At 33.9% G+C, this 25,240-nt stretch overlaps 4 protein-coding genes across 4 annotated transcripts; 1 reads left to right on the forward strand and 3 right to left on the reverse strand.

The window, feature by feature from the left end:
* The first annotated feature begins 1,198 nt into the window (after positions 1-1,198).
* Positions 1,199-11,498, forward strand: LOC120327760 (copine-8-like). Its single transcript, XM_039394117.2, has 16 exons — positions 1,199-1,306; positions 2,316-2,356; positions 2,442-2,491; positions 3,499-3,602; positions 4,105-4,144; positions 4,550-4,647; positions 5,171-5,332; positions 6,306-6,452; positions 6,595-6,661; positions 6,851-6,939; positions 7,794-7,884; positions 8,125-8,247; positions 8,537-8,670; positions 9,282-9,445; positions 10,084-10,169; positions 10,596-11,498. Exons 1-16 carry the CDS (start codon positions 1,212-1,214, stop codon positions 10,770-10,772), a joined length of 1,668 nt encoding a protein of 555 aa, XP_039250051.2. The 5' UTR covers positions 1,199-1,211; the 3' UTR covers positions 10,773-11,498.
* A 4,192-nt stretch (positions 11,499-15,690) lies between these two features.
* On the reverse strand, positions 15,691-17,588 carry LOC120327764 (copine-9-like). Its single transcript, XM_039394123.2, has 3 exons — positions 17,431-17,588; positions 16,684-16,769; positions 15,691-16,256 (listed from the first exon to the last, which is right to left on the reverse strand). Exons 1-3 carry the CDS (start codon positions 17,516-17,518, stop codon positions 16,104-16,106), a joined length of 327 nt encoding a protein of 108 aa, XP_039250057.2. The 5' UTR covers positions 17,519-17,588; the 3' UTR covers positions 15,691-16,103.
* A 634-nt stretch (positions 17,589-18,222) lies between these two features.
* LOC144425100 (copine-8-like) lies at positions 18,223-21,823 on the reverse strand. Its single transcript, XM_078114398.1, has 7 exons — positions 21,691-21,823; positions 20,698-20,844; positions 20,202-20,268; positions 19,908-20,005; positions 19,121-19,211; positions 18,644-18,745; positions 18,223-18,357 (listed from the first exon to the last, which is right to left on the reverse strand). The coding sequence occupies exons 1-7, from the start codon at positions 21,780-21,782 to the stop codon at positions 18,223-18,225; spliced, it is 732 nt and encodes a 243-aa protein (XP_077970524.1). The 5' UTR covers positions 21,783-21,823.
* Positions 21,824-22,970: 1,147 nt separating this feature from the next.
* LOC120327955 (copine-5-like) lies at positions 22,971-25,120 on the reverse strand. Its single transcript, XM_039394331.2, has 5 exons — positions 24,954-25,120; positions 24,567-24,604; positions 24,433-24,482; positions 23,332-23,435; positions 22,971-23,047 (listed from the first exon to the last, which is right to left on the reverse strand). Exons 1-5 carry the CDS (start codon positions 25,046-25,048, stop codon positions 23,014-23,016), a joined length of 321 nt encoding a protein of 106 aa, XP_039250265.2. The 5' UTR covers positions 25,049-25,120; the 3' UTR covers positions 22,971-23,013.
* Between the last annotated feature and the right edge of the window lie 120 nt (positions 25,121-25,240).

Below are 25,240 nucleotides of genomic sequence, written 5' to 3' on the forward strand. Positions count from 1 at the left end.
AGCCGGACTATTTTTGCTATTGGTTTTTGCTTCTCATTCGGGCCGTACCGTGGTGTTTGCAGATTGAAGAAGTGTTTGCGAATTGTTCAACAGTAAATTCCTTGTCGTTTATCGGTGTTTGTTTAAGTGTCAAAATCAAAACTTGTCTTCTCAAGAACATTTTATAGCATAAATTGGTATAGGTTGAATGAATTCTCCATTTCAATCAATTTTTAAATTCTCTTGAAAATTGAAATAAATTTATTCAAATATCCCCTGGAAGTTTTTTATTTCAATTCAATTTGAGGGTTTATAATTTTTTTTTTTCATGCAAAATACAAAAACTTTGGAACTTTATATATAGCTGCAAAAAACTGTATATTTTTCTACTAAAGTCTTGTTGATGATTGAGTTTCTCATTCCATTTGTCTCTTTTGAACACACATATGATATTTTATATACAATTTACTTTCAATTCTCTTAATCACGCAAATAATGCAACTGTGAATATTCATTTTACTGAAACTTTCACGAAAAGAGAAAACTTGCTAACACGGAAGCAAAAGAAAACAATGGTTTGTCAAATCTTATCGTAGTTAGGTAAATATGATTGAAGATATTGTTTGTTTTATCTCCTAAAGTTCTGATTCCCCCGTTAATTTGTAATATTATTATTCATACACATGCACTTCAACGTACGTCAATATTTGATGATATTGTGTGCTCAATGATGATTATCTTTGTCTCGGGGATGAATAAGACTGGACGAACACATTATTAATGTAGATATTGCAAAATCTAAGCATGCGCAAATTGCCGCTGCTTATGGGTATGCTTTCGATTTCTAGTCATTAAAATTAGAGTAGCTAAAGTAGTTACAAGTGTATGATTCTGGTCATTTACCACGTAAACAAATTAGGCTTTAAGCAGAAGACAAATTTACTCCAAGTTGGGTTTCTAACGGTAAATTCAAAATGTTTTGTAAGGAGGATGTTGATTTACGAAACCGAGAAGAAATAAAATATATTTATGCCGCGGTAAAATTTTTTTTGCTGAGCATGGGATATAAATTAGCTAGTAATTTGCACCATCAAGGATCCATACCATTGACATTTTGTATATCAGTATGAAAGAATTTGATTTATAATGTGTCAGGTTTCCTCGTTAGTTGGTTAGTTAGTCCTGTTTATAGTATATTTAGTCTATTGCAATGTAAAAGAACAAAGTACATCATGGCTTCTGCTGCGGGGGTTACTTCCAAAATGTCGAATCTTGAACTAAATAATTCGAAGGAAACGTCAACGTATGAGTTATCAATTTCTTGCAAGTATGTCTATCAGTTAATACAATATGGATAAATTAATCAAATTAATGTATTTATGTTATAAATAGTTTATAAGTTTACTTTAGTTACGAACGACATCATCCCTGAGATTCGCATTTTAATTACAAACAATCTAATTTTAAGGTGTAAAATGCGTCTTGCTGGCTGTCACCCAAGCTCACCAGACCTACGAATAATGAATATAGTAGGACTCGAAGGTCTCCAACTCAAAACATGTCGCGGGCCACTTCTTAAAATTTATTGCCCACGCGGGCCGCAAACCAAGAAATTAGGTACAAAAATTGGTATCTGAATGTATTGTGTTGAAATTACACTTGAATCTTACAGCAAACGAGACATGAAACATATTCATTTATTTGTGCTGGATATTTGGTTTCCATGTTTGACCTTATTTTGCGTTGATTTGCTTGTCTTAAGACAACATGCAAATGCTTGTCCGTTAGTCATGTGCGAAGGGCTTACTTTCATAGTTGCAAAAAACTACTCGCAAATATATAAGAACTGCCAAACATCGCAGGTATGCAACGTGAATGTGCAATTATCTTTGCAAACCTTCTCGGGCACAATGGACTGACCGAAACACGTTTTTTTTTCGCACAATGAATATGCGAAATGAAATTATTGTATTTAGTATTGAATTATAACAATGACAATAGAATAAAACACGAATGTGGTAAAAGGGAATAACAGGGGGAAATTTTTGCTTCACTTTTTACAATTCGTCGGACCGGACTTTTGATGATAAATGACACGATAAAACTCACTAATAGTTGACATCGTACTATTTTAGTTTTTTTGTGGAAAAATCCCAACCATGACGTGGGCCGCTAAAAATGCCTGGCGGGCGCGTGTCGGAGATCCCTGTGGTTGGTAAACAAAGTCGAACCTACGTGTATAACTTGATTAGACAGTCTATACACCAATTGATATATTGAAGATTCATTTTTACTCTAATTTCACTTAAATAACGTAAAACTGTATTGTTATTCAGAGGTCTGAAAGATGCTGACATTTTCTCAAAATCTGATCCGAGTAAGTTGGTTCGTAATTTTAGGCAAAAGATCTTTTTTTGATATTATTTATTCTGATTTTTTATCTTAATACTTTCCTGTTCTAGTGGTCGTGATGTATGTAGAAGCATTGAGCTGTGAAGAAAGATGGAGAGAGGTTAGTGGCGTTTGGGAGTTTATGGTATACTATAATATCAAATAGCAAAGATAAATATACGAAAAAAATAAAATATATAAACCCCTGGCGTGCTTCTTAACACACTGTCTGATGTATGGTTGATGCATGACGGACATGTCTAGAATAAATTGATGTTTAGTCATGATGTAATGAATTTTTTAATATATGCTGATTATGTTGACATTTTTTTTTGCCAAAATATAGACGTTTTACATTTTAACCATCACGAAATCGACTATTGAGATAGTTGTTAAAAAAATTTTGATCTTTTTTCATTGTGTAAAGAATTCAACAACACGATATGATATGCTACAAATGAAATATCACGAATTGAACTATCTGGATTTAATATTTGAACTTCTAATAATAACATTCAGTTAATTTTGTTATTATGTTGTGACATGCTAACATGACGAAGTTACAAAATATAGCTAGCTCTAGGCTATATAACTGTTTAAACCAGCATTTCCAAAGTTCTGTGTGCCAAAATAATTCCGAGTGCGGCGCTAATTTCAAGTCAATTTCCTAATAATTATTTCTTACATTCCTACATTTAGAACTATTCATAAAATCATAAAAATTGGTAAAATTAACGTTGAAAAAAAAAGCTTCAGGTAGCGAACTGATTGAATGTTCATATGAATACGTTGAATTTCTTCGTCATAATATAGTATTAATACAGTCAAAAGTTCTTTTTGATGCGTCGTTATTTGTATTATCGAAAGAAATCGCGTCATAATTTTGTAAAGTTTGGCAACCGCCGGCATACGTGGTAACAGAATATTAATGACCGACACACAGCTACAATTCGATTATCTTGTGTATTATAATATGATAAGCTCACAAATTAATCCGAAAATAACTAAAAATTCATATATCTAAATATATAATGTCAGTGAAGCGCTTTGACAGACCCTCGTTTGCACTTTGGTATCGAGATCGAAGTAAGGAATGGAAATGCTATAATATTTGCTATTCATTTCTAGTTAGGACGGACAGAAGAAATTCAAAACACTTTAAATCCCCAATTTACGAGAAAATTCAGCATTGATCATTATTTCGACGAAATCCAGAATTTGAGATTTGAAGTGTGAGTATTATATGACCAAGAGACCAATGCCTATAGTTATAACGACCAACGCAGTACTTTGTAAATTACAATCCGGTGATTGTTCGACATGAAGTTGACCTATAGATCGTCTTGTTATTTTGTTATTGTTAGTCTATTTCTTTTTTTGGTCTTCATATCTTTTCAAATTACCTTGTGCTTGTGTTGATTGCGCGATCACATAGCACGCCTTCATACTAGTCCGGCAAACCCGAAGTTATTTCCTCACTGATGCCAGTGTGAATTGCTACTACGAATAAACGAGGATTTGCTGATCCCATCTCCTCATATTTGATCATTACTACCTTGTTCTTTATATTGTGAAAGTAAATGTGTTTTTAACTAAATAATTTATATTTGTTTTGCTCGTTGGAGTAAATAACATAATTACATTTGTTCAAAATTCTTTGAGTTTTAAATTTTGTTGCAATTTTCAGTAGCTTTCATGGTATTGTTTTGTAAGTTTTGTTAACGTGTTTCGCAGATACGACATAGACAAAAAAAGTCATGACCTAAAAGATCATGTAAGTAATTGTTCTGCAATCATTAGTACCTCGCAAATGAATTTACGTATGTTCAACACCGTGCAATAAATGATTGGTTTATAAAGCTTTCATATACAATATTAAAAAAAGATATCGCACTGTTTCACTGGGGACAGATAGCCGAGGTCTACAAAAGCTGGTTATCAGCAGCGACATTCAAGGTTCTAATATAATTGGGAAATTTATTTACTAAACTACTGTTATTATCGAGTACCGTATGGTTGTGTCGAATTATTTAACTAATACATCTCTTACTAGAGATAGATAATCATTCGAGATTGTATCAGTCCTCTTTAATCGTAATGTATTGCACAGACTCCAATTTGGGAAAGATTCCTGTCCAAATTTCATTCAGCGGTAAGTAATTCACGTTTTGAATTACAGGATTTTCTTGGTTGGGCAGAGTGCAAACTTGCAGCTATCATACGAGCAAAAAAATATGAAACCCCGCTATATTTAAAAAAGAAAGAAACGCCTTTACTGTGAGTGATATTTATGATTTCATGTACTTTGTCATAGCATCCTTAGGAATTTTCGCACGCCGTCGAAAAAGTGTTGAGAGTGCAAATATGAAAGCGCCACTGACGGGCTAAGAAATAATGTAATCCCTCCCCAACCAATAGAAACGTCAAAAGATAACAACGGTTGACACAAAACTTGAATAATCTAATGAAAACGGTTAATTTAACTGCAGTCGTATGTAAGACAATTTTTAGCATCTCTAAATATCTCACAGTGTATGAATGAGAACTAGCCACTAAAATAATGAAAAGCTAAATATCTCACTGGGCAGACGGATAATATTAAGTAACTTTGAATAAGCCATCGCCGCATTTCTGTCGAACAAAATTTTTTTGGACTTTATTTATCCTCTTTAGCAGATCATTTTGAAGAAATATGCACGATATATCAAACATTAACAGGTCTATACAAATCGCAGTTTATACAATTCCTATTTTGTTAATGATCCCAGTTTCACACTACTCATTTTACAACTATTTTTAGTCAACAGAAAAAGAAAGGAAAAATTATCATAGTTGCAGAAGAGCTCTGCGCCTCCAAGCAGTGGCTAAGCATGAAATGGGAAGGGAGAAAACTAGACAGAAAAGATGTTTTTGGTTCATCCGACCCTTTCATGGTTTTTTCTCGATGTAATGAAGATGGAAGGTTGGAATAATTTTTGTTCTTGTTTATTTTTTATGATAGCATCGTATAGCTATTTATCCCAACCAAGTCCCATGTATCAGTTTATGATATTTTTGTATGAATTTCAATAAGCAAGTCTTTTTGTACTCCCCGATCCATGCACAAAATATAGCGATGTTATTTGACAAGAAGTAGAATTTGTATTGTTTTGTTATTATATATTATTAGGCCTACTACTGTATTTATTTTATCCATTCCAAAACTTACTGTGGTTTTACTGTATATATGATTTGTCTTTCACTTCGAAAGTTTGGGAGACGACGCCTTCAAAATTGAAATTTACTTTAGCAAGATGCATTAAGATTTATTGCTACACGAATGTCGGAAGTTGTTTGACTGTACTGTACAGTAGACTAAGTACTGTAAAATATATGATAATACAGTTGTGAATTAGATCATTTGCTATTTCAATTCACGCTGAGACTACTAGACGAATGAATCATCGTCACAGGGCTTGGATGAGCTAGGATGGTGAGGGTACCGGTACTAGTAAGTTGCTGTTCCACAGTTCCAGCTTCAGGATACGGTTTTGGGAAATTATGAGTAGAAGTAAGTCCATACATTTGAGCATTGCTCTCTCGTTAGAAAAAATAGGCATTTTGGTCCATGAGCGTGTGATGTAGGGCTACAGAACCCATCCTCATCTCATTTTCCATGGGAATTAGCTACAGGCACTATCAAGCTGACTCACTCAGAAGTGAAGACAACTAACTACATAAGGTCATACGAATATTACACGCTGTAACAAGGCGGACGAAGAACAATCGAGAAAATTAGTTGAACAGTATTCGGCTGACAATAATTCAAACGGTTGAAATCGTTAGAGCCTACTGAAATAACTGCTCAGTGGCAGGAAGTCTTGAAGGAAAATCTTCGTTCAAAACGAAACATATCGAGTTGTTATAATATAAAATATATATACTTTTTTTTTCAGTTTTACCGTATGCCACAAGACTGAGGTGATAAAAAATAACTTGAACCCTGAGTGGGAAGAATTTGAAATATCTGTTGGCACTTTATGCGGCAATAATCCCGACAGAAAAATCAAAATAGAAGTACTTGACTGGAATCGTAATGGAAGGTAAGCATTATGATATCAAAGTTTTCATAAGCGCAAGTTTGGTACAGAATATGTGAGTTTTGCTCTGAAAGGTGTTTATTTGAATTGATAAGTTAAACTTATCTTAAACTGTGAATTTCACCAATCTTTTTTCATGTTTTAGCCACAGTCTTATCGGAGTATTCACAACGTGTTTGAAAGAACTCAAAGCCAAACATAGAAAATACGAGGTGACATATTTTTAATAGGCTATTATACTGATTCTTGATAGAAACCAAAAAATATGCGTTATCTTGTTTAGTTTACGAGATCGTCAAAGTCGCGATCAGAACTCAGTCTAGATTAGAACATTCCTACGATTTTCAAATATAGCCGTTTCAAACTTAGTACAAATGTGGGAAATATATTTATTTCAACAGTTATTTTCCAAGAAAAAAAAGAATTCTGGCACCCTTGAATTGGAATGCGAAATAGTCGACAAAAAAACGTTTGCCGACTACATCAAAGAGTAAGTTGAGAGTTCAATAATTCAATAGAATAAAGCACATAAATATAGCGTACTACGTTTCCACGAGTGAAATACCTAAACTGGGTGTAAAAGTCAAAACACACAATCAAGATGCTAACCAGTGGACCAGTAGTTACTTCAATAAAAAATCGAGTTTATATCTAGGAACGATAGTTTATCATGGATCGGCTAATACCATCTGATATATATCCTGAAAAACCCTGACTAACCTCAATATCGGTAGCTTAACTAACCTATGCGACTCACACTGACGTCCGTTATCTGATCATTTAAAAGAATTAAAGATTCGAATTGCAAATCAAGTTCTACCGTCGCAGAGATTCACATAGGTACTAGTAAATCCACAAAGATCCGAGCGCATCGGTACCGGTACGGCCTTACTTGTAAGTTTATTTGTGCAGAAAAGTTTGGCGGACATCAAGCACGACGAAATAAAAGGATTCACTTTTTTTAATATAAAACTGTATTATTTTCTGAAATATTGGATCCCACCCAGAGAAAATTTGAAAATGAAATACCCTCTTACCGCCAACAACCACTTTCAAGTATCGGAAATTTAAAATCGATTGCTCCATTATTTGCGAGAAAATCAATTTGTTTCAGCCACAATAATTTACCCAAAAATTACAAGAAATTATCAAAGCGTTCTGTAGGGCCACTTCGTGTTCAATGGATGAACAAAACACGTACAATATTTCTAATACAATAACAGAAGAGTCACGAAAAATCTGTACAAAGTGCAAGTCATAATGTTGGGAGACTTGCTATTACTGTTAAGTAGTATACAGTTAGGCATACATAGACACCTTGTATCAATATTTTTTTCAATGCAGTGGCGTCGAGTTGAGTTGCGTTGTTGCAATTGATTTCTCTTTTGTACACACTGATCCAGATGATAAACCAAAATATGGACTCGCAATCAAGGTAAAATATAATTTTATAGCTAACTACAACCAAACTAAAATGAGTTGAATGAACAATTGATAATGCGGCGATGGTTTCCACTTGTGTATTGTTTCACTAATTTATTTGAATTCAAGAGTAGAACAAATTTATCACCGAAGAAATATCGTACATGAACGTGAGAAATGCTACGTTCAAGTTTTTTTTATATATATTAAATTGAGAAAAATAAATAAAAGGAACTGGGCGTTTTATATTTAGGCTGTCGGTGAGGTGATTCAAGAGTACGATACTGATCAAGTATTTCCAGCGTACGGATTTGGAGTGAAAGAACCCAATGTGAAAGAACCCAAAGAAGATTTTAATACAGATACATTTTCACTGGTGAAGTAACATTACACGAATTAAATTAATAACACTGAGTGATTTGTTGTTGTTGTTCTTTTTTAACTATCAGTGCCAATTGTTTTGAATTTACTGGACGCGTTGGTTTACTTGGCTGCTTACTGATTTGGCTGCTTATTGAACAAAATGCGCCGTGGCAAGCTTGAACACCTTACTGTAATTAGTCTTTGTGATTTGATTTAATAACTTAAAAAATGGATTTCCCTACTTTCTCCATTAAAAAATACATAAATCCCATTTTTCACATAATTTCTCATTTTTCTTTTAGAATTTGAATTCACAATATCCGGACTGCACCAAAGTGGAAGGAATTATCGAAGCATTCAAAAGCTGCTTAGAGAAAGTCGAGGCAAAAATAAAAAGCAAAGCAAATTTTGCTCCTATAATAAAAAAGATATCAGAGTAAAACTATATATATATTGATCGTTTCAATTTTGCTTGGTATGTCGTACAGTATATGAAGAACACTGCCATCACGATCATTAAAATAAATAAGGGATGTCGTTGCTGTAGATCGCGACACATTTTCATTCACAACCAATACAAATCGCAAACCCACTTCGATTTTTTTAATTGTGATTAGGGTTGGGCATTTTGAAATACCTGATGATTTCAGCATTGAATCCAATACTTTTTGAAGTAATAAAATGACAGAATTATATGTGACTTTTTTATTGCAATAGGGCCTCCAGACACTTAAATTAGTGGAAACATAAAATCCATCACTCAGTCAGTTCGCGGAATTGTCACATACAATGAGAAACGTGTTTGAAAATAGTCACATTTTAAAATTGCAATTTAAAAATATGGCTTAACTATAAACAAAATTGAGAAAATAACAAAGATTACGGTGATTTAATATTTCTGTCTGAACCGATTCGAATAATTTACAATTCTATTCAAAATGCCAAGCCCTGATTGTGATATATAATCTAATCGAAAGTATTTGTTGTATTGAGGAGAAAAAAAGTCACAGAAGAAGTAGAATATCACCTGTTTTTATCATCTTCTAGAATGGCATCTAAGAAAGTTGGAAGACTCGTGGAATATTTCGTGCTCTTGATTGTTACAAATGGGAACATATCCGACATGGATGATACAAAAGAAGCTATTGTAAAGGCAGCCACATTGCCAATGTCTATTGTGATTGTTGGAATCGGAGGTGGCGATTTTGAAGGTAATATTAGGAAGAACATTTTATGTTGATGTTAAATTTTGTAGTAGCATACTAAAGCGTTTTTCTAGCTTACTTATTTGAGTAATTCCCATTAACACTGTTGCTGGCTCACATCGACCTAATTTTCTTTGGAGAAGAACGCAACGTACAACTCGTTCGCTCTTATCAGTCAGATATGGAAAATAAAAACAGCAATTTTTCTTAGAATTTCTAATTTGTTGCCAGCTTTGAAAATGGAATTCAAGAAATACAAAAAATCTGGCTCTAAATTCAGGCGCCGAGCTCGAGGGTCCACTACAGTTTCTGTTCCCACAAGCAAAGCCCGTAACCTGGTATTAAGAAGCTCTTGTGTAGATAAAACGCCAGACCTCCATGTACGATTGAGGAAATGCAAGTTTTCAGCACAATACATTATGAATGTCAGGAAATCAGTTTATTTAACTTATTTTGTTTGAATCTGACAATTTGAGCCCCTAAAACTTGTAATATCATCTAAAAAGTTCCCAGTGTCTTCATATGTAAGTTATGGAACCGAGGTTTCAAGCGTCCAGGAGGGAACCTCTCGCGTATTTACGCGTAATGATTCGAAGTCTAGGTTTTCATATGTAGATGCAACCTGGAAATCTTTATGTCTATAGGCATGAAAGAACTTGATGGTGACGTGGTGAGGTTGTTTTATATCGATGGCAAGGTAAAAAAGGAGGCCAAAAGAGATATTGTACAGGTAATATATATGTAAAGGAAGCTCCATGGCAAAACACATCTTGTTATAGACCATTTTTATTCATACTGTCTCATAACCTTATTGTGTCCGAAACACAATCTTATTGCTTTATTCTCATACAGATGCAACAGCAACTACTTAGGGCAATATCAATTCGAAAAACTAAAACATTACTTTTTTCAAATGATTATCGTAACATGCTGAAGTGGTATCATGTTAACTATATATTTGTGTTACAATCAGTGACTGCTAGCTGCGAGCCTTGTTCCGAGTGGAGGCATGAAACGTCCCATAAAAAAACACCCTCGTAACTAGATTTCTATACAACCAAAATATATTGTTCTCAGTAGATATATTATGACAACATTCATTATGGATACCCTATTTGCCATAACAAATCAGTTTTTTCTTTTCTTTTTACCACAGTTTGTTCCTTTTCGAGATTTTTCTGCCAGTAATACATACGAAGTGCTAAGCATGCAAAGATTGAGAAAAGAAGTTCTCCAGGAAATTCCGGATCAATTCCTAGAGTATGTTACTTTATCAACGAAAAAAAGATCGGAGTCACAAAGTTCGACGAAAAGTATTAAGAAGAAAAAGTAAAATTGGGAACTGGAAACAAAAGAAAATTATTTGAGCAGCAGAAAAAAGATATGTTGGTTTAATAGGCATTTGTTCGGGAGGTAATACTAAGAGGATTTAATTTAAATTTAACTTTTGGAAACAAAAGCCTAGCTCAAGATCAATACATGAAATACAATATTAAATTGATGATTGAAAATTGGACATTCAATTTCATTTCACCCAAATGTAAATCGACTAACCAAATTGTTAATGAGCTTTTGCTTATCTTGAAGTAGTGTGACAACAGCGAGTAGGGCGAAATCTATCGTAATCGGAGTAATAGCACAATATATTCCTATGGAAAGATTCCTATCTCAAAATGAGTTACTGATAGAGGAATAATAACGGACCATCAGTGTGAACATTGGCTCTACTAAGATGTCAGTACATATTTTGCCATAGCGATTTTGAAGTTACAGTTAATAAAATTATTGTTATCATGATTATCGAGCTTAATGGATATATAGCGCATTGATGATTCTTAGCCACTTGTTATTAATACCGGTAAAAATACCGGTACTAACCGGTAACTCTTTGGAAAATAAAATAAGCATTTAGTTTTTTGATTTGACCCTAAATCATTGACGCACTGCATTTTATTTGCGATCCAATACGGAAAATAGTATTTTTTAATTTAGATTATCAGTTATGTAAAGCAAAAATGTATATATATATATATATGGTGTTTGATTTTCTGAAACAGTTCTCGATATTTTAAATTTTGTTTGATATTTATATAGTTTTTAACAGTTATAATTTGACTGATTTATTATTGTCAGTATTGTGTCAATGTTTATTTTTTCCACATTAATTGCCAAATGCCTAAATTTGCATATTAATAACTATATCAGATGTTTTTTAAGTTTGCCTCTCTGTCTCTGAGCATTTTGCAAACATAATAAGCATATATGTTTTTTGAATGTGTGACACCGACTTCATAATGTTATTTCATTCATCTCTGACATCATAAACCACGTACCAAGGCGCAACGAAAAATCACAACTACAAGATGTCAGAAACTTATCCGCACGCAGAAGGAAAAAATCGTAAGTCGATTAAAGAAGTCGTGATCCCTTGTAAAATTCACAGAATAACATCCGTGTTAGGCAGCAATGGAGAATTACTGACATTCGGGTCACGAACTGATTCCACATATTCAACAACTTGTCATTTACAAGTACCGGTAATTTTTTTTATCCTAGTCTATCATAGTCATAGCTATTGCTTGACTAATTTTTATTTACGACAATTAAACAAAACCTCATTAAGAAGAAGAAATGATTAATAAGTCATTTGCTTCCTCACTAGACATCACTTTTTTCATTTGGTCATTAGACAATGTTACTGACGTAAAAAATGAAGTAGGTGCTTGGGAAACATCCATTGAGCTGTTGTTGTTATCGATTTTTAGTTCAAATGCAAGTATATGGAAATCCATGTTTTCACACATGAATATCACATAATCGGCGGTACTGATGCAAGTGTTGCAATTACAAAGCATGTACCAACCCGAGACTATGTGACTTAGGGCCCGTTCACACTGACGCACAGGTTTGCGTTGGGAACGTAATCAAACGCAATCACGTTGAGGGTGTTCATATTTATACCTTACTTAAAATGAACTTGTTTGTAATGAAAATCTCAAGGAGAATATAGTTCGTAACTAAAGTAAACTGATAAACTATTTATAACATGAATACATTTATTTGACTTACTAATTGATGCATGCATATTGTAAAAACTGATGAACATACTTGCAAGAAATTGATAACTCATACGTTGACGTTCTTCGAATTATTTAGTTCAACTTTTGACATTTTGGAAGTAACCTCCGCAGCAGAAGCCATGGTGTACTTTGAAATTGCAATACCCTAAATCTACTATAAACAGTGATATATGCTTAGCTATGGTGTATACACCTTGGCATCCTACTTCATGTCGTGAAATAATTAGAAAACTTGCCACATTCAAAATCAAATTCATTCATACTAATATACGGAAGGCCAATGGTTTGGATTCTTGATGGTGCAAAGTACTAGCTAATTTATATCCCATGCTCGACAAATAAAAATTCCTAGCACGGCAGAAATTTATTTTATTTTCTCTCGGTTTCATAAATCAACATCTACCTTACAAAACATCTTAAATTTACCGTTAGAAGCCAACATTGGGGTGTAATTGTCTTCCACTAGATGGGATTAATAAAAATTTTTTTTGATAATCCTACATATCATCCACAAAAGATACCTTTATGTCTATTGCAAGTCTATTATTGCCGTTGTGAAAATCACAATTCTGCCATGAATTGGAATTTCAAAGATTAACTTAATCATATATCTGTAGTTGTATGAATATCTTAACTTAGAATAAAATATGAAATCCAGTTTATATACAAGCACTGTGCTTAAGTTAGGCTTACCATACGTCCCGCTTTAGGCGGGACAGTCCCGCTTTTTAGCGTCTTGTCCCGCCGTCCCGACAAATCAGCTATAAGTCCCGCTTTTGCGTTCAGCCAACCAGCATAATACACGAACATGTTCTCGTTACTGTTGTGACTGTGTAGCGCAACGCTAGTCTATACTTACTGAAGGCGAATGCGTTATTTTGTTTGTTTCGTTGTTTTCCGCTAACATTGTTAGCGAACGTATCACATGTAAAATCAATTCTTTTTGGTCCTGTTCGGACGTTCAAGTGAATGTAACATTGAGCAACGTCCTTTTGAAAGTGTTATCTACAGAAAAACATGCTTGGGCGAATAAGTAAATTCTCAATGCTTGAAAACGGCAGACTATTTCCTTATTCTTTATTCCTTTTGATGTACAAAAAAAATTTAAATTCGGATCATTTGTATCGTTAGCGTCTATTTCTTTCTATTTTTCGAACTGAACCAGATATCGACAGAGAATATGCGCATAAACCCTCGATTACAATAAGGTCAATGAAGACAGGCCGGTTGACTTTAAATGTAGGCCTATGTAGTAAAATCGGAAACTGTAAACTTACAGGATCACAGCTAAGGGGTCGTGTCTTTAGAGGCGTCACGCTTTGAAGTCAAAAAAATATGGTAACCCTAGCTTTAATGTATTTCTAGTCGCATACGGTTTCTGCTAAAACTGCGGCGAATGAAACCATATGGGGTATCACAATATGGTCAGGATTCATTAGTTTGGCTACTGACAACTCTTTTATTCCTAAACTTTTTTTTTAGAAATTATCTGTTTTTCACGAAGCATATTCCTATATATTATATCACTATTGAATTGGATTTTACTGATCTGATTCCAAACAATTTGACAGAAAATTAAGCAAATAGAGTGTTAGTTATTATTTGTGAATTAACATTTCTTTTATGGCTTTTTGTTCGCCCTGATGCGTGAAAAGTGATTATTAATGGCTACAGGTATTTTGGCGCTCGGCTTGGCGTTATCGCGTGCTTTGTTGCAAGTTTAAACTTGATTTGTTATAGTTCAGCCTAACGTTTGTTTTGTATTGATAAAATTCTGTCTATGTGTGTCTCGAGCAACATACTATTTATTACCCGCAGTATAGGTTAAATAACTTTTATAGAAAGTGTTAGTTTCAACGCTAGAACGTGTCTAATAGTAATTTTTTCTTTCCACTACTATATATGTATCCCATCCGGTGTATCCAAAATGTCGTGTCCCACTTGTACCACGTGTTCCACTTGTCTCAAGTGTCCCACTTGTACCACGTGCCCCACGTGTACCACGTGTCCCACTTGTCCCACTGTACCACGTGTCCCACTTGTACCACGTTTCCCACTTGACACATGGTACAAGCGGGATAAGTGGGACACGTGGTAAATACGGACACATGGGACACGTGGTACAAGAGGGAGACGTTGTACAAGTGGGACACGTGGTACACGTAGTACAAGTGGAACAAGAGGGACACGTGGTACAAGTGGTACACGTGGTACAAGTGGAACACGTGGTACACGTGGTACAGGTGGGACAAGTGGGCACGTGGTACAAGTGGGACAACTTTAGATGCGCATGACTCCACTGGTTTAGAAGGACCTGTGTCATCAGATAAAGTAGCAAACGAGCCTAACGATTTTATGCGATGCAAGTCTACTAATATTGATCCACTTAAGATAGTTTTTATATGCCAGACGAAACGAAACCCGATTGGACAGCTTAATTAGACGGCGTACCCGGCCTCTATCCCGGTTACCAGTCCATGAAGGGTATGTTATTAGTTAGTTAGTTATTTGTTTTAAATGCATATACTTGATAGTGGGGGAATCTGTTACCGACCAGCATTTACGTAAAACACCCTCCGACGAAGATCCCGGCAATCCACTCGCACATAAATATTCACCAGAGGATTCAAAATTGCGAACCCACGCAGGGCAATCAGAGGAGGTGCGATAGCAAGCGCTTTCCTAGCGTTTAGCACCATGAGCTACACCGCCGACGTATATGGTGGTACAAATATCTATCAAAATGTAAAATATCTCGAACTTTTTCAGCAAATCAAACACCATATATATTTATATATACACTTTTACTTTACATAACTGATATCTAAATAAAAAAATACCATTTTCCGTATTGGATTGCAAATAAAATGCTGTGCCTCAAGAATTTAGGCTCAAATCAAAAAACTCAATGCGTATTTTGTCTTCCAAAGAGTTATAGTTTAGTTGCAGTAATCAAAAATTAGTTCCAAAAAAGATGCGATAGACGAGGCTAAAATTAGTTACCGGTATTTTCAAATGACAGGTGGCTAAAAATCATCCATGAACTACATATTCATCAAGCTCCATAATCATAATAACGATAATTTTAATAACTGTAACTTCAAAATAGCAATGGGCAAAAATGTACTGACATCTTAGAATAGCCAGTGTTCACATCGGTGGTGTGTTTGTTATTCCTATATCAATAACTCATTTTATTCGGTGTAGCAACATTGCCCTAAAAACACATAAAAATATATTATATTATTACTCCAATTACGATTGATCTTGTTGTACTCACTGTTGTCACACTATATCAAGATAAGCAAAAACCCAATAACAATCTGGTCAGTAGCTCCAGATTTGTGTCAAAATGAAATTGAATGTCTAATTTTCAATCAACAATTTCATATTGTATGTCATGTTTGAGGCTAATTGTTCTTTGCTAAGCTTTTGTTTTCAAGAGCTGATTTAAATTAAATCCTCTCGGTAATAACCTCCCGAAACAATGCATGTTAGACCGATATATCTTTTTCTGTTGCTCAAATAATTTTCTTTTGTTTACAGTTCCAAACTATTGTATACCATTTTTTCTTCTTAATACTCTACGTCGAACTTTGTGACTCCGATCTTTTCGTTGATAAAGTAACATACTCTAGGAATTGATCCGGAATTTCCTGGAGAACTTCTTTACTCAATCTTTGCATGCTTATCACTTCGCATTTATTACTGGCAGAAAAATCTCGAAAAGGAACAAACTGTGGTAAAAATAAAAGATTGAACTGATTTGTTATGGCAAATTGGGTATCCATAGGCAATGTTGTCATCAGATATCTACAGAGAACAATATATTTGTGGTTGTACAGAAATCTACTTATGAGGGTGTTTTATAAAAAATTTATGGGGCGTTTCACGCCCTCACTGGGAACAAGGCTAGCGGCGAGCATTCACTGCTTGTAACGCCAATGTATAGTTAACATGATACAACATCTGCATGTTACGATAATATTTCGAAAAGAAAGTAATGTTTTATTTTTTCGAATAGATATGTTCCTAGGTAGTTGCTGTTGCATTTGCATTGTATTTTGTTTCGGACATAATATGGTTATGAAGCAGTATGACTGAAAAAGACAACAATGTAATTAACAAGATGTGTTTTTCTATAAAGCCTATTTTACATATTACCTGTACAATATCTCTTTTGGCATCTTTTTTTTCTTTGCCATCGATATAAAACAACCTCACCACGTCACCATCAAGTTCTTTCATTGCTATCAATATAAAAAATTTCAGGGTGCATCTACATATAAGGAGCTAGCCGCCGAACCCTTACGTCCATATACGCGAGAAGTTTCATCCCGGACTCCCGGTTTCGGAACTTACGGATATATATATATATGTGGACAATGGGAACTTTTTAGATGATATTACTGGGATTATAGTGACTCAAATTGTCAGATTCAAACAAAATAAGTTAAATAAACTGATTCCCGAAAATTCAAATTGTACTGGGTGTTGAAAACTTTTTCTCAAATAAACATGGAAGTCTGGCGTTTTATCCACGCAAGAGCTTCTTAATACCAGGTTACGGTCTTTGCTCGTGGGAAAAGAAGCTGTAGTGAACCCTAGAGCGCGGTGTCTGAATTCAGCGCCAAAATTCGTTTCTTGAATTTCATTTTTAAAACTGCAGGCAACAAAAATTAGAAAATCAAAGAAAAATTTCTGTTTATTTTTTTCATATCTGACTGATAAGAGCGAATGAGTTGTCCGTTGTGTTCGTTTCCGAAGAAAATTAGAAAACGTAAGTCATAGTAAGCCGCAACAGTGTTAATGGGAATCACTTCAATAGGAAAACTAGAAAAACGCTTTAGTATGCTACTGCAAAATTTAACATAGAATCAACATAAAATGTTCTTCCTGATATTATGTTACCTTCAAAATCACCACCTCCGATTCCAACAATCACAATAGACATTGGCAATGTGGCTGCCTTTACAATAGCTTCTTTTGTAGCATCCATGTCGGATATGTTCCCATTTGTAACAATCAAGAGCACGAAATATTCCACGAGTCTTCCAACTTTCTTAGATGCCATTCTAGAAGATGATAAAAATAGGTGATATTCTACTTCTTCTGTGACTTTTTTCACCTCAATACATCAAATACTTTTGATTAGATTATATATCACAATCAGGGCTTGGCATTTTGAATAGAATTGTAAATTATTTGAATCGGTTCAGACGAAAAATTTTCTTGTTTTTTCTGTCTGCCAAAGATCGAGGTGAATTTCTCAATTTTTTTTATATTAAAGCCTTGTTTTTGAAATGCAATTCTGATATGTGACTCTTTTCAAACACGTTTTTATATAGTATGTGACAACTCCGCGTACTGAATGAGTGATAGATTCTATGTTTCCATCAATTTATGTGTCTTGAGGCCAAATTACAAAAAGTCACATAAATTACGTCATTATATCACTTCAAATAATTTTCAAGTATTCGAGATTCGATGGAAAAAGTATTTGATTCGATTCTGAAATCTTCAGGTATTACAATATAAAAAATCGAAGTGAGTTTGCTGTTTGTATTGAATGCTGTGAATGAAAATGTGTTGCGATCTACAGCAACGACATCCACTGTTTATTTTATTCATTGTGATGGCAGTGTTCTTCATATACTGTACGACATACCAAGCAAAATTAAAACGATTATTATATATATAGTTTTACTCTGATATCTTTTTTATTATAGGAGCAAAGTTTGCTTTGCACGCTTTTTTTTCGACTTTCTCTGAACAGCTTTTGAATGCTTCTATAATTCCTTCTACTTTGGTGCAGTCCGAGTGTCGTGAATTCAAATTCTAAAAAAATGAGAAATTATTTGAAAAGCGGGATTAATTAATCATTTTAATAGGGAAACTAGGAAAATCAATTTCTTAAGTTATTAAATCAAAGTCAAATCACATTACAGTAACGTGTTCGTTGAGTACACGCTTGCCATGGTCGATCGGTATATGGCGCATTTTATTCAAGTAGCAGCCAAATATGAAATAAATCAACGCGACCTGTAAATTCCAAACTATTGGCACTGTACTTGAAAAAAATCACTCAGTGTTATCATTTTTAATTCATGTAATGTCACTTCACCAGTGGAAATGTATCTGTACTAAAGTCTTTCACACTGGCTCCAAATCCGTACGCTGGAAATACTTGATCCGTATCGTACTCTTGAATCACCTCCCCGACAGCCTAAATATAACACGCTCAGTTATTTTTTTTTTTTTTAATTAAATATATATATAAAATATTATTTAACTTGAAAAAATTTGTTGAACATAGTAAAATACAATTATTTAGTATTTATTTCTAATCAGGTACGTATCATTCCTCAATATCTTATAGCGTTTCCTATCATTTCAATAATTCTTCTGTAATAAATTTGTTCTAATCCGACTAAATTAGTGAAAATAAACGTACAAATCTATGTGGAAGCATTTATGAAAACTGTTCAATATATCCATACATATAAATAGAATATTCAGCAGATATATTCATGACAATATGAATTGTTTATCTAACTCATTTTACTTTAGAGTTGTAAGTGGCAATTTAATTATATTTTACCTTGATTGCGAGTTCATATTTTGGCTTATCACCTGGATCAGTGCATAAGATGGAGAAATCAATTGCAACAACGCAACTGAACTCGACGCTTCTGTATTGAAAAAAATATTTATATAATGAACCTTTGTAGGTTTAACTGTAGCTTACCTATAACTGTAACAGCAAAATCATCCAATATTATGACTTGCACTTGTTCAGACTTTTCGCGACTCTTCTGTTATTGTAGTAGAAATATTGTAGGCCTACGTGTTTTGTATATTCATTGAACACGGAGTGCGCCCAATGAACGCTTTGCTAAATTCTTGTTGTTGTTGTATACGAATACTGTACGAATTCTGTACAAGTAAACTTGGTGCTGTGAGACCGTGCCAATGTGCGTCCCTCGTGTGTAATTAGCGGTGCCGATGTGATTGGTGCGGTTGTTGAACTTAATTCGCAATTTGCTTTTGAACCTTTTGAATGATCAGATACGTCGATGTAAGTGACATAGATTAGGCTACCTGTACTGAGGTTAGTCATTGAACCCTCGTGCTATTATATATTGGAATTGCTCTCCTAATTTTATTTATTCATATTTTCAGGAATTACACCAGTTGATTGATTGTCTTAACGTTGCAGATAGGAGGTCCCGGTTTTTAACATTTAATATGTTGTTCTATACTCAGTTTAGGCAGTTCACTCGTGAAAAAGAAGTACACCGTTAATTGACCATCTAGTGGCCACAGTGTTAACATCTCATTAGTATTTATGTGATTTATTTCATTGGATTATTGAATTCTTCACTTACTCTTTTGATATGTAGTCGGCAAACGTCAGTTTTTCGATTGTTTTGCATTCCACTTCAAGGGTGCCAGAATTCTTTTTCTTCTCTCTCTTAGAAAATAACTGTTGAAATAAATATATTTCCCACATTTATACTGAGCTTGTAGCAGATATCGTAGTATCGTAGATATGTTTTAGACTGAATTCTGATCGCGACTTTGACAATCTTGTGAACTAAACAAGGTAACGCATATATATATGCAAAGCAAATTTGACCAAAATATATTTAATTGTTCTACCTTCACCTCAGTATAATCACCTCGTATGTCCTATGTCCGACTTTGAGTTCTTCCAAACACGTTGTGAACACTCCGATAAGACTGTGGCTAAAACATGAAAAGATATTGGTGTGAATTTACAGTTCATTAGGTATATATTAAATTTATCCATCAAAATAAATTTACAAACGATGATTCAACTACTTTTTTACTTCTTTTCATAAAACATTTAGTGTAACTATCGCAGTGCTGGCAAAAAAATTTGTTCCGTAACCATTATAAAATGGAAAACCACAATAATTCTTTTATCAAGTGTTTAGTCAGTGTGAGATAAAAAACATTTTAACTAATCGCAGTCAGAGAAAAATAGTAAATCTGAAGATGAAAAAAATATCAAGAAATGAAACAACCGTCGTTTAGACATGAGATGTTTTAACTAATCAACTCTAAATAATCGATTTTTGAAGCAAAACGCACGTATGTAACCTGCGCTTATGAAAACGTTGATAATGATATCCCTTGCTTTATATTGCTTACCTTCCATTACGATTCCAGTCAAATACTTCTATTTGGATATTTCTGTTGAGATTTTTGCCACATAATGTGCCAACAGATATTTCGAATTCTTTCCACTTAGGGTTCAAGTTTTTTTTTATCACCTCAGTCTTGTGGCACACGGTAAAACTGAAAAAAAGTATATATATTATAACAACTCCATATGTTTCGTTTTAAACGAAGATTTTCCTTCAAGACTTCCTGCCACTGAGCAGTTTTTGCAGTAGGCTATACTGATTTCAACCGTTTGAATTACTGTCAGCCGAATACTCCTGAACTAATTTTTTCCATTGTCTTCGTACACCTTGTTACAGCGGATAATATTCTTATGATCTTATGAAGTTAGTTGTATTCACTTCTGAATGAGTGAGCGTGATAGTGCTTATGGCTAGTTCTCATGATAAATGAGATGAGATGGGTTGGTTCTGTACCCTCACATCACAAGTTCATGGGCTAGAATACTTGTTTTTTTAACAACATAGCAATGCTCAAATATATGGACTATGTGGATATTTACTCACAGTTTCCCAAAACCATATCTTGAACAAAGCTGAAGCTGTGGAAACAGCTACCGTACCGTAACTTACCAGTACCGGTACCCTCACCGTCCTAGCTCACTTGAGTTCTGTGGTGGTGATTCATGAGTCTAGCCTCAACGTGAATTGAAATACCAAATTATTCAATTCACAACTGTAGTATCAAATGTTTTACAGTACAGTCACAAAACTTACGACTTTCGTGTAGCAATAGATCCTCGGGAATGTGATCGCAGAACCGCAACAAATAATTTTTAATTTCAGAGACGTCACCATTCAAAATATCGAAGTGAATTACAAATCATACAGTAAGCCTACAATAAGTATTGAAATAAATAGTAATAATATGAAAATTAATATAAATACATGAGAATTGATTGGGATGAATAGCTATACGGTGCTAACAATAAATAAAAAAACAAGAACAGGATTTTTTCACCTTCCATCATTGTTGCATCGAGAAAAAACCATGAAAGGGTCGGATAACCCAAAAAAATCTTTTCTGTCTAGTTTTTTTCCTTCCCATTTCATGTTTAGCCACTGCTTGGAGGTGCTCAGCTCTTCTGCAGCTATGATAATTTTTCCTTTCTCTATCTGTTGGCTGAAATATGTGTAAAATGAGTAGTGTGAAACTAGGGTGTTTAACAAAATAAGAATTGTATAAACTGTAATTTGTATGGACATGTTAATGTTTGACATATCGTGCATATTTTTACAATTGAGATCTGCTTAAGAGGATAAATAAATTCTGAATAAATTTTCGTTTGACAGAAATGGCTAATTTACAGTTTACTTATTCATTGGTCTTAATATTTATTATCGTTCTGTCCAGTGAGATTTTTGCCATTATTTCAGTTACTAGTTCTCATTCATACACCGTCAGATTGTCTGCTTGATGACAATTATTTTATTCTAAAAATTCCATCACATACTACTAGCAAGTGAATAAACCGTTTTCACTAGATGATTCAAGTTTTGTGTCAACCGTTATCTTTGGACGTTTCTATTACATTATTTCTTGGCCCGTCAGTGATCGCTTGGCGCATTCATAGCAGCACTTTTTGACGGCTTGCAAAAATTCTTAATGTTGCTATGACCAAGTACAAGTGATCATTAAGATAACTCACGGTGAAGGCGTTTCTTTGCTTTTTATATAGAGCGGGGTTTCAAATCTTCTATTTTTCGCTCGTATGATATCTCCAAGTTTGCATTCTGCCCAACCTAGAAAAGCCTGTAATTCAAAGCGTGCGTTACTTACCTTTGCAAGTTGTACTAAAACCTTTCCAAACTGTAGTCTGAACAACCCAATACGATTAAAGTGGGCTGATAGTTACAAGACGGAAATTCGGAAAATCACGTGGGTTGCTCGGTAACCATATTTTCAGAACATAAACACTTTTGTTTCGAGTAATCCAGTCGAAGCGGGGAATCTCCCGCCCGCCTATGGACCGAGGGTTCTTTTATACAGCCTCTAATGATTATCTATCTCTAGTAAGAACGTGTTAGTTAAATAATTCGGCACAATCATACGGTAGTCTGCTCTTCGACAATAACAGTAGTTTAGTAAATTGATTTCCCAATCATATTAGAACCTTGAGTGTCGCTGCCGATCACCTGCTTCGGTTACCCACGGCTGTCCATCCCTATGGAACTGTATGGTATCTTTTTTTCAATATTGAATATGAAAACTTTATTACTAAATCATTTACTGCAGGGTGTTGAAAATACGAGAGTTCATTTGCGCGTTACTACTGAATGCAGATCATTTACTTACATGGTCTGTGTCTTTTTTGTATCTGTAAAACACGTTGACAAAATTTACAAAAAAACAACATCACGAAAGTTTCGATAAAACTTCAAAAACTGAATAATATTTAAAAACTGTACTTTAGATATATTTTGCGACAATCTGCAACACCTCATGCTTTTGGAACAAATATAAAACATTTACTTTCACATTATAAAGCACAAGATAGCAATGATCAAATATATTCGGAGATTGGATCAACAGATTCTCTTTAGTCGTTGGGTTTCGTGTCCGTATTATTAAGCATTGGTCTCATGGTCCTATAGTACTCACACTTCAAATTTCAATTGCTGGATTTCGTCGAAGAAATGATCAATGATGAATTTTTTCGTAAAATCGGGATTTGAAGTGTTTTTAATTTCTTCTGTTCGTCCAAACTAGTAAGGAATAGTAAATATTATAGCATTTCCATTTCTTACCTCGATTTTGATACCAAAATGCACACGAGGTTCTGACAAAGCGCTCCAGTGACATTATATATTTGGATATATAAAGTTTTTGTTACATTTCAAAATAATTGGAGAGCTTATTCCATTATATGCGATATGCATAAAATAATCAAATTGTAGTCATGTGTCCACCAGTGAATATTATGTTACCTCGTCTACCGGAGGTTGCCAAACTTACAAAGTTTTGACGTATAATTTCTAAAATACAAATAACGACGTATCAAAATGAACTTTTGACTGTAATAATACATATTATATAACGACAAGGAAATATAACGTATCTATATATTTATATGCACATTCAATCAGTGCGATACCTGAAGCTTTTTTCAACGTTAAATTTATCCTTTTTTATGAATAGTTCTAAAGGGGGAAAAATAGGGAATCATTTTTAGGAAATAAAATGGGAATTCGCGATGCATTAGTAATTATTTTGGCACAGAGAACTTTGGAAATGATGTTCATACAGTTATTTAGCCTAGAGTTAGGTATATTTGTAACTTCGTCATGTCAGTATGTCACAAAATAATAACAAAAATTAACTGAATGTTATTATAGAAAGTTCAAATATGAAATCCAGATAGTTCAATTCGTTATATTTCATTTGTAGCATATCATATCGTGTTGTTGAATTCTTTACACAATGAAAAAGGATCAACAATTTTTGAACAATCCTCTCAATAGTCGATTTTGTGATGGTTTCAGTGTAAAACGTCTATATTTTGGCAAAAGAATTGTAGACATAATCAGCGTTTTTTTAAACATTTCGCTCAACTAACATCAATTTAGTCTGGACATGTATCAACCATGCATCAGACAGTGGTTTAATGAGCACACCAGTGGTTTAAATATTATATATTTTTTCGTATATTTATCTTTGCTATTTGATATTACAGTATACCATTAACTCTCAAACGTTACTAACCTCTCTCCACCTCTTTTCACAACTTAATGCTTGTTCATACATCACGACTACTAAAACATGGAAGTAATAATATTAAAAATCAGAATAAACAATATTAAAAGTAGACTTTTTCCCAAAATTACGAACCAACTTACTCGGATCAGAACTGAAGAAAAATGAATCTTTCAGATCTCTAAATAACAATAAATTTTTTGTTATCCAAGTAAAATTAGCGTAAAGATCAAACTTTCAATATATATATATATATATATATCAATTGGTGTTTTGGCTGTCTACTCAAGTTATGCGAATGGATCCGACTTTGTTTACATACTATAAGTATTATTAGTAGGTCTGGTGAGTTGAGCGGACAGCCAGTAAGAAGCAGTTTACACCATACTTAAAATGAACTTGTTTGTAATGCAAATCTCAAGAAGAATATAGTTCGTAACTAAAGTAAAATAATAAACTTTTTATTACATAAATACATTTATTTGACTTACTAATTGATGCATATATATTGTAAAAACTGATAAACATACTTGCAAGAAATTGATAACTCATACGTTGACGTTTCCTTCGCATTATTTAGTTTAATTTTCGACATTTTGGAAGTAACCTCCGCAGCAAAAGCCATGGTGTACCTTGCAATACCCTAAATCTACTATAAACAGTGATATATGCTTAGCTATCGTGTGTACACCTTGGCATCCTACTTCATGTCGTGAACTAAACAGAAAACCCGCCACATTCAAAATCAAATTCATTCATACTAATATACAAAAGACCAATGGTTTGGATTCTTGATGGTGCAAACTAGTAGGCTAGC

This window comes from Styela clava, chromosome 7 (genome assembly GCF_964204865.1).
Source record: "Styela clava chromosome 7, kaStyClav1.hap1.2, whole genome shotgun sequence".
NCBI classification, from domain to species: Eukaryota; Metazoa; Chordata; class Ascidiacea; order Stolidobranchia; family Styelidae; genus Styela; species Styela clava.

Bases quoted from the DNA above. Each gene is read 5' to 3' on its own strand.
- LOC120327760 (XM_039394117.2), top strand. From the start codon at position 1,212: ATGGCTTCTGCTGCGGGGGTTACTTCCAAAATGTCGAATCTTGAACTA. The intron at 2,357-2,441 runs GTAAGTTGGTTC...TTCCTGTTCTAG, and splicing joins TTTCTCAAAATCTGATCCGA to TGGTCGTGATGTATGTAGAA. The intron at 6,662-6,850 runs GTGACATATTTT...TTATTTCAACAG, and splicing joins CCAAACATAGAAAATACGAG to TTATTTTCCAAGAAAAAAAA.
- LOC120327764 (XM_039394123.2), bottom strand. From the start codon at position 17,518: ATGGATGCTACAAAAGAAGCTATTGTAAAGGCAGCCACATTGCCAATG. The intron at 16,770-17,430 runs GTAACATAATAT...TTATATTGATAG, and splicing joins CGGAGGTGGTGATTTTGAAG to CAATGAAAGAACTTGATGGT. The intron at 16,257-16,683 runs GTAATATGTAAA...TTTTTACCACAG, and splicing joins CCAAAAGAGATATTGTACAG to TTTGTTCCTTTTCGAGATTT.
- LOC144425100 (XM_078114398.1), bottom strand. From the start codon at position 21,782: ATGAAATGGGAAGGAAAAAAACTAGACAGAAAAGATTTTTTTGGGTTA. The intron at 20,006-20,201 runs GTGATTATACTG...TTATTTCAACAG, and splicing joins TCGGACATAGGACATACGAG to TTATTTTCTAAGAGAGAGAA. The intron at 18,358-18,643 runs GTGAAGTGACAT...TCATTTTTTTAG, and splicing joins GTACAGATACATTTCCACTG to AATTTGAATTCACGACACTC.
- LOC120327955 (XM_039394331.2), bottom strand. From the start codon at position 25,048: ATGGCTTTTGCTGCGGAGGTTACTTCCAAAATGTCGAAAATTAAACTA. The intron at 24,483-24,566 runs GTAAGTTGGTTC...TCCATGTTTTAG, and splicing joins TTTCTTCAGTTCTGATCCGA to TAGTCGTGATGTATGAACAA. The intron at 23,436-24,432 runs GTTAGTAACGTT...ATTCCTTACTAG, and splicing joins GTGAAAAGAGGTGGAGAGAG to TTTGGACGAACAGAAGAAAT.